Source organism: Odontesthes bonariensis, chromosome 23 (genome assembly GCF_027942865.1).
Source record: "Odontesthes bonariensis isolate fOdoBon6 chromosome 23, fOdoBon6.hap1, whole genome shotgun sequence".
Taxonomy (NCBI): domain Eukaryota; kingdom Metazoa; phylum Chordata; class Actinopteri; order Atheriniformes; family Atherinopsidae; genus Odontesthes; species Odontesthes bonariensis.
The window spans coordinates 8,318,041-8,331,697 of record NC_134528.1 but is presented as its reverse complement, the minus strand read 5'-3'; the positions used below and the strand labels follow the sequence as shown (position 1 = coordinate 8,331,697).

The window sequence follows — 13,657 nt, the reverse complement described above, 5'->3', positions numbered from 1 at the left end:
GTCATTCAACTGAAACTTTTATTCGTACCCTTAAAATATAACAACGGCTTGTAAAGTAGTAGGAAATACAACCTAAATCAATCAGTTAGACTAAAATTATGCAGCGCTTGTCCATATCAATGCTGACATACTTTACATTGTAAAAAGTATGTATTTATCTTCATTCAGAAGAAGCTAAAGCAACAACTAATTTGCTGAGAGAACACTGTTGTAACATAAGACAGGCAACATCAGCTTTGGCTGAGAGATTGGTTGTTACTTGTTTGGATTTTGGGTTGGGTATGATTCCTATAAAGGCTGCTTTATGAGACATTATGAGTTGTTGTGTAAAAGTAACTATATGTAGAGTAAATACATAGTTTCCTCCTGACACAAGGGATCTGATAGAAGTGATCTCTGTTTCAAGCATTTAAATGGAACAAACTGTAAATTTGCATTAAGCAAGGGGTTGATGCAAACTAAGTATCCATTACAAGGTTTTTTTCTCTGAATAAGTGTAAGGTCAGTAACGGCACATATACTGATCCAGACTGGTGCATCTTACTCGTGACTATTACCTGTTCTTGATTCTTGAGTTGCTCAAGAAGCATCTGAAACTCCTCCTCTTTTTCAATGGCCTCTCGCTGAGTTTGTTGATTCTGTTCATAATACGCCATGGCTACCACAGCCAGGATGAGGTTGATGAGGTAGAAGGAGCCCAGAAAGATAACCACCACAAAGAACACCATGTATGTCTTACCAGCTGTCCGTAAAATCTGTTTTAGAGGCAAAAAAGAAGCTGCAAGAACTTAGGACAAATTTCTCCTCATAACTTTGATTTTTGAATAGAAAGTGTTCAGAGTCAATAAATCAAAATCAAACAAATAAAAAGAAGAGCCAACCAGCTGGAAAAGGTTCTCCCAGAAGTCCTGGGTCATGAGTCTGAAGAGAGCAAGGAAGGACCAGCCAAAAGAGTCAAAGCTGGTGTAGCCATAGTTAGGGTTCCTCCCTGCTCTCATGCATGTGAAGCCGTCAGGGCATTTTCTATCAAGAGGGCAGAAGAGTCAACCAACTACAACTAACTACAGCCTTTAAATTCCTCCAAACACTCAGACTGTAGCAATACTGTTGTGATTTACATTGCATTTTTTTACATTGAGCTGTTTAAGAAGACAAAACAAATGACAAATAGCTTTTTATGGATAATACATACCCAGCATCAGAGCTGTTGCCACAAAGTAGAGCATCTAGGCTGCCTTCCAAATAATAGTGATTGTCTATAACCAGAAAAGAGAATAGATGGTGACATCAACCTCACTGTGGAGATGTAACATCATGAAGTAGCAGAGGAAATATGTAGCAAACATACCTGTGTTTTCAATATATTCAATAAAATTGAAGGTACTGTTGGAATATATTGTGTTATTGACGCCAATAGTGTCGTTGAAGTACAATGTATTGTTAAACGGAGAGGTTGTGTTAGAAAATTCAAATGCAGTCTCGTTGGTCAGGATGGGCCATCGCACACATTTTTGCCGCAGGTGTCCCATAAAAAGCTGAAGGCCGACAAGAGCGAAAACTGCAAGGGCGAAAACGGTCAGAATCATGACGTCCACCATTTTCTTCACGGACTGGATCAAAGCGCCCACGATTGTTTTCAGACCTGACAAAATACAATTGAGGTATCAGTGAATGGCAAACAGCGCTACAACAACAAATAAAATTTGACTAATCAATGTTCTGTTGTGTTCTTTTACTATAGATTATGTATAAAAGATGGACGTAGATATCCAGTGACAGGCTATGTACACACAAACACAGGTATTTTTTAAAAACAGGGTTTTCCTCCTATGTTTCCCAAAAAAACACCACCTGTTTCCACACAACACCATTAAAAAATAAATAATAATAATAAAAAAGAGGCTTTTTGAGCCTACAGATACACAGGAAAGGGAGCAAAGAGAGTGGTGGAAGACATGAAGCAAAGCTTGAACCAGGGCCGGTTGCGTCAAGGAGCTACAGCCTCTGTTCACGGGACACCTGCTCAACTAGTTGACCTATGTGGTGCCCCTATGTACCTTTTTTGACAGGACTGACTGGTGATTTCATAACAGTTTCAATGTAGGGGTGAAGCAGTATACTCAAATGCAACAGTCTCGGACAGCTCAAAGCCTCTCGTAATTCTACAGTAAATACCACCGTGTTCTCAACTCAAGTTGTCCCTTCAACTCAACGTTTGACTGGGTCTGGTCTCAAAGGGGGTGTCGGGTTTTGTTTCATTGGAGGGTTATTTTGTGTGGCACTATACTCCATTACATGTTCAGACACTCTGTTCTTTAGTATAGTCAGAACAGAGGCTGGTAATAGCATATTTATGTGCATTCATGTAAAAAAAATCCTGTTAGTAAGGGTATTACCCGTGTTACTGGGTTCAGTCTGCTACTGACATGTAAACAAAGGGAAGATTGGTACACGTTTCTGACGTCAAACGTCTGATGTCATGGACCAGAAACACTGGTTTTCCAAAATCTTCACCCTGGAAGGTTATTCCAAAAATGTTCAATTGGCACAAACTAGTGAAATCTGTGGTCATCAAAATACCTATGTTGGCGTGTACAAGGCCCCTGACTTTCAGCAGATGTAGATATGCTAGCCCCTGCTCACCTGATCAAGCCTTCCTCCTTGCACTGATCTTGAGGAAGGCCTGAGAGTTTTATGCCAAAACATCAAATTTAATGCATAGTGTTTTTTTTGTCATTAGCTCGCTTCTTCTTAGTAAACTCAGCAATCTGAAAATTCCATTACCATTAGATATGAGGCCTCAGATATACATATTTTTGTCCTGTCAGGTTTCAAGTATCTTCCTTTTGTCCAAATATGGTACATTCTGGCTCCAAAAACACTCAGATGGCAACAGGTGTAAGTGCAGAACTCAGAAGGTTGACATTAATGTGGCTACATCCATCTTATATACACATTATATTACATAGAATGGCAAATAACTGGTGCACAACCACACACAAAGTGCAAATAATAGAAAGCAGAAAGAGTACCAGGGATCACAGTAATTGTTTTCAGGGCTCGAAGTACACGAAATGTTCTGAGGGCTGAAACGTTGCCAAGGTCAACAAACTCAGTGACGTAACTGTGGAAATACAATAAACATTAAATCAAAAACAAATACCAGATCACACTCAACTTAATATCTAATGCTGGTTAAATCTGTATGAGCCATCATAATGGCTTCTCTTCAATGTATTCACTCATCTGAATCCTTTAACAGATGCAGCTACATAGTTTGGACTCTCATACTTACGCCATGCTGATCACCATGAAATCCAGCCAATTCCATGGATCTCGAAGGAATGTAAACGATCCAACACAGAAGCCTCGAGCCAACACTTTAACTGTCGCCTCGAAAGTATAAATACCAGTAAAAACATACCTAGGAATAAATGATCAGACATAAATTTAGAAAAAATAGAATTGACTCTGACAAAAATTACAAATATATATCTACTCACTCGACGGTTTTACTCCACGCTGGTGGGTTGCTCATCGTCATGAATACACAATTTGACAGAATCGTTAACATGATGAACATGCTAAATAATTTGAGCCAGGATTAAGGAAACAAACATGAATATTCTTAGTATACAAATAAATACATTAAAATAATTAAAAAAACTTGGGCGATATAAGTTGAAAGGATATGAATGTATAAGAATTTTGATGGCTCCTCTCCTGACCACACTAAAGGGACTCAGAATGTAACAAGCCGGTTCAGCATTAAACCTGTAGATTGTGTTTCCTTTGCTGATCACAACGAATGTCTGAAAAACAAACAGATTATCTTTAAAATGTAGGCAACTGTCCAACATTTCAACAAATATTCAGTGATAAACTTGAAATGATGCTATAAAATTTGAACGCAACAGAAAGAGAAATCATACACTTCACAAAAGGGATACCGCGATTGCAGAAATGTGCATTAGATCAGTTATGCTGTGACATGCTGATGTTGTGTGAGGACAGAGTCACGCTCATTAAACTTAGGCTGACATGCTGTGATTTGTAGAAGCGATCCAGGTCTTCCAGTGGCGTGTTGAGCAGCTCTGGTGGGGCGTCTCCGAAGATTAAGGGTAGACTCTTGCCAGCCTCCAGGTCGGCGTGTGGGACAGCTGGTTCTCCCTCTTCATTGCATTCTACCACTCCTGTTTTCTTTCTTTCCACCTCGAGCCTTTGGATCTCCGCCAGTGATTCCCGAGTGAACGGGCGGAAGACTGCGGTGCCTGGGGGAGGGAGCAGGGTCGCCATCTTTGCATTGCGAAGGGATACCGCCACACCGGGGTTTCCCTAGAAGGAGCTGCAGGAAAGAATGATCAGTAAACACGAAGATCATAAAACAACATCATTCTATTTTTTTTTTTTTTGTTCTAGTTCTATGCGATGGACCCATACAAAAAAGTCCAAAATGATGAAACTGGTGATAAAGAAAACTGGTTTTAGAAATTTTCTAAAAGAACAAAAGAGCCCCCCTTGTTTTAAAAGCATAGTATTCTAACAAGGCAGCAAACCAAGACCATCATGTTACCCATATAGTTCACATGGCAGGAGCTAATGTTGATATGATGCATTTAATTCAGATCAAAAATTAATTGCCATTTTTCACAAAATTAATAACATTTACTGGGTTTGGCTTCTCAGCTTCCAACTTTTAACTCACAGTCTTGTTTCTTTTAAAGTTTGGATGCCTTTTAAAATGTTAAGGAACAACAAAAAGCTGTGATTTGCTCTTCATTTAAACCCAATATTCAGTTGAAAATACTACAAACGCAACATATCAGAGGTTGAAAATTAAACTTTTTGAAAAATACTTTCACATTCCAAATTAGACATCAGCAGCATGCCTCAGAAAAGTTGGATCACCAACATGACCGGCATAAGAAGGTCATCTCAGAGAGGCAGAAACATTTAGAGGTGGAAAGTGGGAAGGACACTCTAAATTGATCCAAGGAGTGAGTGAGAGTGTGCATGGTTGTTTGTCTCATTTGTCTCTATGTGGCCCTGTGATAGACTGGCGACCTGTCCAGGGTGTACCCTGCCTCTCGTCCAATGACAGCTGGGATAGGCTCCAGCCCCGCCGCGACCCTAAATTGGATAAAGCGGGTAAAGAAAATGGAAGGATGGAAGTGGGAGGGATTCACCTGTCTGCGAAAGACAATTGTTTTAACAATATAGTAATGTTTCTCGAGGCAAAATTCTCTGTACATTTTGGTTTTAGTGATCTAGGGTGCATAAAGTCATTAAGAGGTTTGAAGAATCCAGACAGATGTAAATGCTTTAAACAACATAAAGGGCCCTGATCTTCAGATTACAGGCAGCACTGCTTTAGATTCTGTGGTGGAAATGACTACACTCATCAGTGAATGTGATTCATCACTGCATCCACAAGTACAAGTTAAAACTCTATCATGGTAAGCAAAACATGTAAAAACAACTCTTCTGAAACACTTTCTTTGGGCACAAGCTCATTAAAGAGGGACAGACACAAAGTAGAAAGAACTACCCATTGATGGGGCCGATGAAAATGTTTGGTTTGTCATAAAGTAAACAGCTCATAAACAGCATTTATGCACATTAAAAGAACAACTCGTATATATTTGAAACTGAACATTCAAACTGAATTTAAACTGAGCATTTCCATTTTTCATGCGTTGCTTTTTATTAGAAACGGGCTGGTATTTTTGCTTATTGTGAAATACTGGTTTTGCCTCCTCTCCTCAATTATCTAAGTTACACATTCAAATTTGAGGGAAATTTGTCATCTACTGATGTGATGATGTGAGTGATGATGTGTGCCACATGCACGCAAACTGTGCTAAAAGTTTATGTGTGCACATGGATCCTGGATGTTGGTTATGATCATAGGTCTTGGCTGCGTTGCTTTGCTTTGCATTACTGCCCTCGACCCCATGCCCTACATCTCTTGCATGGCGACCCTCATTTCAGCACATAAAAGTGACAAGATGGCAACAAAACGATGAGACATACTTAAGATGAGCACTTAGACTTTCCCACCAGTCTTAAGAGACTGTAACATTACTTGTGTACATCAGATTACTTGTTACCTTAGCAGACCCTTCGTCTCAGGTCCAAGTGGCATTTGCTTACATCATTTGATGTGTTTGGCTAACAGACGAGATAAATGTTGTCCGGAGCAGCTAAAGTTAGGCTACTGCAATTATGGACATCATATAATAATGGTCGACCAATATGGGTCTGTCAGTGGCTGATGCAGATTATTTAGAGGTCAGTTTTTCTTTTTTCATCTAATATAAAAGAGCACTTTAACATTAATAGCAAAGAGACCCAACCTACATGAATATTATATACCTGCATTCTTTATTTGTTGGCGAATGGCAAATAACAAGCTAGAGAGGAAAAATGAAAGAAACATTTTAGAAATTTGCTTCTACGTAGCCTTTGAGAGTATTTTGAGGAGTAAAAATTAGCATCGATGGGCCTTTAAATAAGAAGGAAATAGACTTTTTGAAAGTTGTTTGAAAGCCCTGTTAAGTATAAAAAACTCTGAGATCCTTAATCGGTGAAAAGAAAAACTTTTTCATGATCTAAAATCTTCATAATATCCAAGAAAAAAAACAAACATGGTATGAATCACACAAAAAGAAAAAGACAAGCCATTAACAGATGGCCCAAAGAGAAGAGTAGACCTATCAGCCAACATGATCAGACAGACTGATGCACAGTGATCGCTGCTGTTCACAGACATTAATGTTGGCTCATATTTGCTCAAACCACCTCACTTAGACATAAAATTCTGCATCCATACGCCTGTGAAGAGACGCACACGTTCACAGAGATATGGTGGCTGCACAGCTGCTACAGGCAATCAAGACGTGGCGTCGTGTTACAGAAGCCCGATGACTCTGCTCATTCCTTCCTGGCTGAGTCCTCGCTCTGCGCCTCACATCCCTCCGATAAACAGGACGGCATGCCAACTTATCTTACTGAACTGACTCCTCTCTCTACTAACTTCTATTTTACATGGGGCCCCAAACACACTAAGCTTCCGGCTCTACACCCTCACCCACACTTCACAGGCTCACTACCATCCCGCTTAGTGACACTTAAGGACTAAGTCTCTCTTTCATACAATCTTTTCATCTGAACCCCGTCATTCATCAAAGCTACCGTTCCTGATTACTCAAACATGCATAAGACGCTGCCTCTTAGTTCAACACCACTACACTGGCCTGCATTTCTCTCATTCTGCCAAAAAAAATAAACAAACTACTGTAACTATAACAGCGTGTTGTGCGTACAAAGGTAACGTATGCAGCCCTACACCTTTACTTCTCCCTTCACAGACCTTTCCAAGCCCCCCTCTCATCATCCCATTTCAAAACCCCTGTTCTGGGAGCTGTGGGCCCCACTGCTCTCGACCATGAGCCAACCTTAAAATACACATCCTGAGAATGGATGTGTTTCTCCATGGCTTCTGGGGAACATTTCCTGATTGCATTACATCACGCTGTTCCTGCTGTAGCCATCAAATATCCCTTTTTAAAGAAGCTTGGTCCCTCAACTGAAAGCCTGCCAATGTCAAAAAAGGCCCTTAAGTAGGCCGTGGCCTTGTCTCGCACGTCACTTGGGTAAATGATATGTTTTGGCACCATCGTAAGTTTTCTTGCACCATTTATCAGCCCGTGTTTCTCCACATTATAGACCGAAGAATACAGGCAAGACTACGATATTCAGTATTGGAAAAAGGGGTTTTACACTTAAACTTTTCAATAAACCTGAGTTCAAGTTAAAGTACATGCCAGTGTTTCATTTAGTATCAGAAGTAGTAAGATCAAATCTCGTACTTGAATAAAATATCTGTACAAAATGCAAAAATACTAAAAGTAAGAGCAGCATTTCATTGAAGAGCCATTTAAGACAAGTAGAGAAGGTTTAGTTCTGTGGTAATCAACATAAGGTTCAGGTGCCTCCTTAGGGCCACACAACCCGATCTCATGATCACACTGGCCCACAGTGCGAAACGTTCCAGCTTCATGATAAAGACTCAAAAACTGTATAATTAATACTTTTCTCTCAGGTTCCATGTGCATTTTGCTATCATTATACATCTCGTTGATATGATCATAAGTGGACATCTGTAAGTACATAAGCTAACACTTGGCGTTAAAATAGATCCAGGCATGCATCCTGAGGGACCACTTGAGACTGCATCTCTACATACAGTCTATGACACACAGCTGTGAGCTGAGCAACCAAAATCTTTCTAATGCCTAATCTCTCAAGTCTTCCACGTTGCATACAAACATTCTTGATACATTCATTTAATCCTGCCTGGCTGCAGGTGATCAGATGACCCAGGACACATGTTAGGATCAAATGTGAACTCGGCCTTACTTTGTTATCTAAAGACATACGGCTTAAGTTTGATTTCTTAATATGTTAAGATGTTACACCGCCATACATGTTTCCTCGTGTTGACATCCTTCTCTTTACAGTTTATCTAGCCACAAACATGTGTATGGTTGAAAAAGGGATGGAAGAAGGAGTTAGCCCAGGGACTTATGCACAGTTACAGAAATTGACACGGTTAGGTCCAACACATCTCACCATTTGCGACCTTGTCGCATGAGTCTACTACGTGTTGGACATATGGACAAACCTATTACAAGCTTTATATTGGGACTGGGTCACCAGATAAGACAAAGGCTCTTGATATTATTCATCGAAAATAAAAGAAATGTACAAAAGATTTGCAACAAAAAACTTGTTATATTCTTTCAGACTTTTCTTTCAGCTTTGCCCGTTTTTGAAATAATGGAACAATTTACCTATTCTGGCCCCAAAAAGTCATTTGAATTGATTTATCTATGAAATTTGGAGCGGGAATTGTCTCTAATGGAATTTACTGACATGTGAAATGCAACAAAGGGCCTCAATCAAGACATGGTGCTGTTTTTGGATGGTGGGAGGAAGCCGGAGTACCCGGAGAACATTCAAACTCCGCACAGAAAGGCCCCTGCAGGGATTGAAACCTGGAACCCTCTTACTGTGGGACAACGGCACCAACCACCACACCACCGTACAGCACCCATCTGAATTACCTGTGTTGTAATTCCCTTGCTTGTGAAAGCATGATTTAACATCAAACAGACATATGCCCAATTTTAACTAAAGTTCTTGAAGGTTTCTTTCACCAACTTGCTTAGTGTCTGTCCAGCACAGGTTTTATTTTCAGAGTCAAACTGATGACAACTGACATGACTGAGTTCAGGCAGTCACGCTGTGGATTGGTAGCAAACTGAGGAAGAGGGAGGGAATGTTGGATTTCAGAAGCCTTCCCCGACAGTAATATATATATCAGCTTGCATGTCAGTGGAGGCCATATGACCTGTGACATTCCAGCTGAGGATATAGACGGGGTAATGTAGACACCTCTTCGTGACACTAGCCAACCGCGGAATGCGAATGCCAATATTCACCTCTGGAAACAGGCCCAACTAACTTTTGGCTTTTGTCACAAGGGCAGAACGAGTTCACACTGAAAGAGAGCATTCTGCGTCCTCAGAGACAGTTCTCTTGTCTTGAGTCAAGCTTTCAAACCACCCACAGCGATCATATGAATGGAATTTAAAGAGATCCCAGCATACCGGTATAGAAAATATTGACACCATTCCTTGGTTAACATGGATTTAAACAAATATTTAAGTTATTTTAATAATGACTTGTTGGCTTAACTCTAGTGTCCGGAAGATGTTTGCAGTTAAACCACAAGACCACATGTCAGACATCTCCGTCGCCTCATTTCTAAGTTGTGACCAGCAAACAAGGGTTTTTATCCATATGTTCTTTGGCATTTGCTGTGATCCTGTTCCTTGTTTTCTTACGAGGTCAAATCCCAACACTGTTTGCTCTCTCGCAGCTTGCTTCTACACCCTGTCACCCATCAGTTAACCCTGTACTTTAAACCCCACAGGGAGCCACATGAAAACAGGCCTCTCCACCTGTTGCTAATTCCCACCATGTCATTATAAGCTGCAATCTGACTGAATCATAGCTGCACGCTCAGTCAGTCTAACAATGATCATCTCAGCCATTTCTCAGAGTCAAGCCCTTTGAATCTTTGACTCTTCTTTTTTTTTTGATGTGTTCATCAAATACTTGCACAGTGGAGTCAGTTGCGTTTAATCCCTACATGCATTATGTTGCTGCCAACAGGGCAGCTGCTGTCATTCGCAGTATAACTCTATCACTGCATACAAAGGAGCTGTGAAGATAGTGTTATCTTTGGTGAAGCCAGAGGTCGCTTACAGAGAGAAATACATCTACAGATTAATAAATCTAGACTTTTATTAGTGAGCAAAGCTGATCAAAGCCAATACAAATGTTTGACCTCAACAAGCTAAGACTCCTGGATAATAACAACACAATACCATGATGACATTACCAGAAAATGAAAGAAAACTTTCCATTCAAAGTAATCCACAGACTTTTGGATACAACCTTCTGGATTACTAAAAAAGTAAAATAAGCCGTTTTTGAATAAGCAGCATTTGTAATGTTATCTGTGTAAAGAATAAATGCTCCTGAATATAGCCTACAACTTTCTAGATAGATTTCTGCTGTCTCAAACTGACCCATTTGGCTTTCGTGCCCACTGCACAGAAATCTGAGTACATTACATGTGAAAATGATATGGAGAATATTTCATCCAACTCTTGAGGGACCAGGGGAGGTATTATCATATAAATAACACCAGCGGAGTCTTTAAAATCACAGATATCTGTGAATATATATATATATTCTGTCTCCAGTATATATACATACACACACACACACACACTGGTAAATGAACCAATGAGATACAATTTGAGGAAAGGAAGTTCTCATCTTTAACCTTACTTCACCTTTTAAATACTCTGGAAAATACAGAGTCGTGGCCAAGTAGTCACACGGGCTCACTTGGTGAAAGAAACTCAAGACAGACACCTTCTGTGTCCAAGAACATGAGATGTAAGACACAGACACACTCAGGGGAAGAGGCAGACAACAGAAAGGCCCACATCTTTACGCAACACGCATGTTCTAAACCTAAAAAATATCATTTTCAAACGTCGACCTAAAAGGCGGATGACACCGTTAAGAATGTCAGTGGACCAAGCAGCGAAGAAAGGATCCTGCTTGATCTGTAAATTTGTAAAGTCAATAAAGAATGTTCAAAACAATTTATGGAATATGCAAACCAACTCACATCAACACCCTAAAAGCGCAGCCGTATGGTCCCCATCCCTGTTAAAATCTGAACTAGCCCCACTGTATTCCCCCCATCCTTTAAATAAGACTTTTAGATGCACTGTTGACAGGATCTAAAATGAACAGCGTTCTTCACGTCCTCCACCGTGTCCAAAGATCTGCTTTGCCTGTGTAGAGCCAGGCTGTCTCCATAGTCCTAACTTGTTAAGAGGGGCAACATGGATTAACGGTAGAGAAATGGTTGGGCATGAGCATCCACAGCATCATAGTATCGCAGTATCTTGCCCTTCTGCCATGAAGACATGGGCTAAATATAAAACTTTGCTCCTGTGGGAGTAGACATAATGGGGGGTGGGAAGATAGCAAAATGTCCACACTGGACATTACCGCCATGGGCCTCAAGGAGATGAGTGTTGACTTAGCAGGTGGGGACATATGATCATATTGATGTTCATTCACAGTTGTCATTGTCATAAGTTAAGACTTTTTAGTGTAGTAACACAATGATCTGCCACCTTCACAACACAAACAAATGCATGCTTGGTCATACACACATGTCCAAACACTGCTGTTAATATCCATTTTAACTGGGACTTAAGCTCAATTACACGTCCATTCTTATGATAACTTTGACTTTGGCAGAGCAACACATTATTTTGAGTGCAAACATTACCCCAAACATAAATTAAAGCTTTAGAGAAATGACAAATATTAGCTTCGTGACTTGACAGAAATCTGTCACGTCTCCACTAAATGAGGAGGGGGGCTCAAATCCTTTGGCTACAGAAAATAGCCTGCCACCTTAAAATCAGGAAGATGCCCAATTAGTCGGTTTCATTCCAAGAAAGGGAAACGTAAAACTCACCACCAGAGCAACAAAACGCAAATAATCATCAAAGCCATTCCGAACTTGCAAGTGAAACCAGTCATTCTGCAGCCGGTCAGGAAACTTTTCTACTTTCAAGTTCATGCAGGAGCCATCATGGATGACAACATGGGCAGGCAGGTGGCGCGTTACCTTACACAATAGCAAAAATATTTCCAAAGAATCCTCGAAACTTGGGGAAAAAATAAAGTCTTCCGTTAAGTCCAACACCGAGAACGTAATACTGCCCTTCTGGCAGCCGGCGCTGGGCTGCAGGACAGCTGTTGCTGACGCAGAGCGGCGTCCTGCACTGAAACTGGAGGAGTTGGTCCAGGTAGGATCAGAGCAGACCTTTGACACTTCGGCAGCGGAATTGCCCTCCGTTCCCACACAGCTGGTCGCTCGTGGGGTTAGGGTTCCATCGGTCCAGCGCATTTACAGCTTTCTTGTTTCAAAGTCAAAAGCCGGTATGATCCAGAACACCGAGGGGACCCGGGCCAGCTGACTGCCACAGGGTCTGAAAGCGCAGACTCCTCACACCTGAAAGTGTTGCTGATGCTCATACAAGATCCTCTCTAGATATAAGATGTTGGCCCTGCAGCTTATTTATGATGTGTATGTTATTTTCCCAGCTCAAACTGCATCAGACTCGGAATTAATAATATACATAAATATAGGATTAAAAAAAAACAGTAGCGCATAAAGAAATTAGTTAATACATTACATAAAATAACATGTGTATAGGCAACATGTATAAAATCTATTTGCAATGTAAACAACTGTAAATACATAAGAAAAAAAAGAACCCTTAAAACAGTGGTAATAAAAGAAAAAATTAAAAGAAAAATATAGACAGAAGTAGTCATGGTACATGCATTAGACACAAATTAAAATGTCTTTACAAAAGCTTAAAATCTGGGAAGGGAACCAGCAAATTTCTGTTTGTTGGTACAGAATTTAGCATATAAGCTGATGCAATTGTATAAAAATTTGAATATTCAACATAGCATCTGTTGAATTTTCAAAATAGCAAATATTACATCTCTAACATAGAGATACAAACAAAAAGAGATTTGTTTTGCAGCCAGACAGATAACATCCATGCGACAACATAAAGCACACTAAAACATGTTTTAAAAATGCCAACTAATGCTAAAAAGGTTCAAACTGCAACAACATGTTAGTTGTTCCATTTAAAATCCGTTGGTTTAACACCCTCCAGCACCAGTGAGAGCTATGTTATATTCATACATCAATTCAAACATTATCATTTGTTTATGTGTGATGCTCTTGTTTACATCGGTGGCGTTTCACATGTTGAAGTTATCCATTGGGAATAGGAAAACTATACTCAAAAATAGAGCTTTCATGACATAATTTTACCTGAACCATCAAAGATATAAAAGCGATAAAATGTATAATGTTATGCTCAGTTGTGCTAATTCAGATATTACCATAATTGAAAGCTGTAAAACGATTGTCTTTCTTTGCACAACTGTGCACTTTTCCTTCTTT

The 13,657-nt window shown here is 40.1% G+C and overlaps 1 protein-coding gene across 1 annotated transcript in view; it reads right to left on the bottom strand.

Annotated features, from left to right (window-relative positions):
- scn4aa (sodium channel, voltage-gated, type IV, alpha, a) overlaps positions 1-12,369 on the bottom strand; it is a 30,575-nt gene extending 18,206 nt beyond the window's left edge. The window contains exons 1-10 of the mRNA XM_075458272.1: positions 12,296-12,369; positions 4,042-4,345; positions 3,694-3,812; positions 3,504-3,593; positions 3,296-3,424; positions 3,033-3,124; positions 1,349-1,642; positions 1,193-1,256; positions 882-1,023; positions 558-755 (exon numbers count right to left, since the gene is read on the bottom strand). Coding sequence (XP_075314387.1) covers positions 558-755; positions 882-1,023; positions 1,193-1,256; positions 1,349-1,642; positions 3,033-3,124; positions 3,296-3,424; positions 3,504-3,593; positions 3,694-3,812; positions 4,042-4,296 — 1,383 coding nt within the window. The 5' untranslated portion in view covers positions 4,297-4,345; positions 12,296-12,369. The remainder of the gene's footprint in view (positions 1-557; positions 756-881; positions 1,024-1,192; positions 1,257-1,348; positions 1,643-3,032; positions 3,125-3,295; positions 3,425-3,503; positions 3,594-3,693; positions 3,813-4,041; positions 4,346-12,295) is intronic.
- Between the last annotated feature and the right edge of the window lie 1,288 nt (positions 12,370-13,657).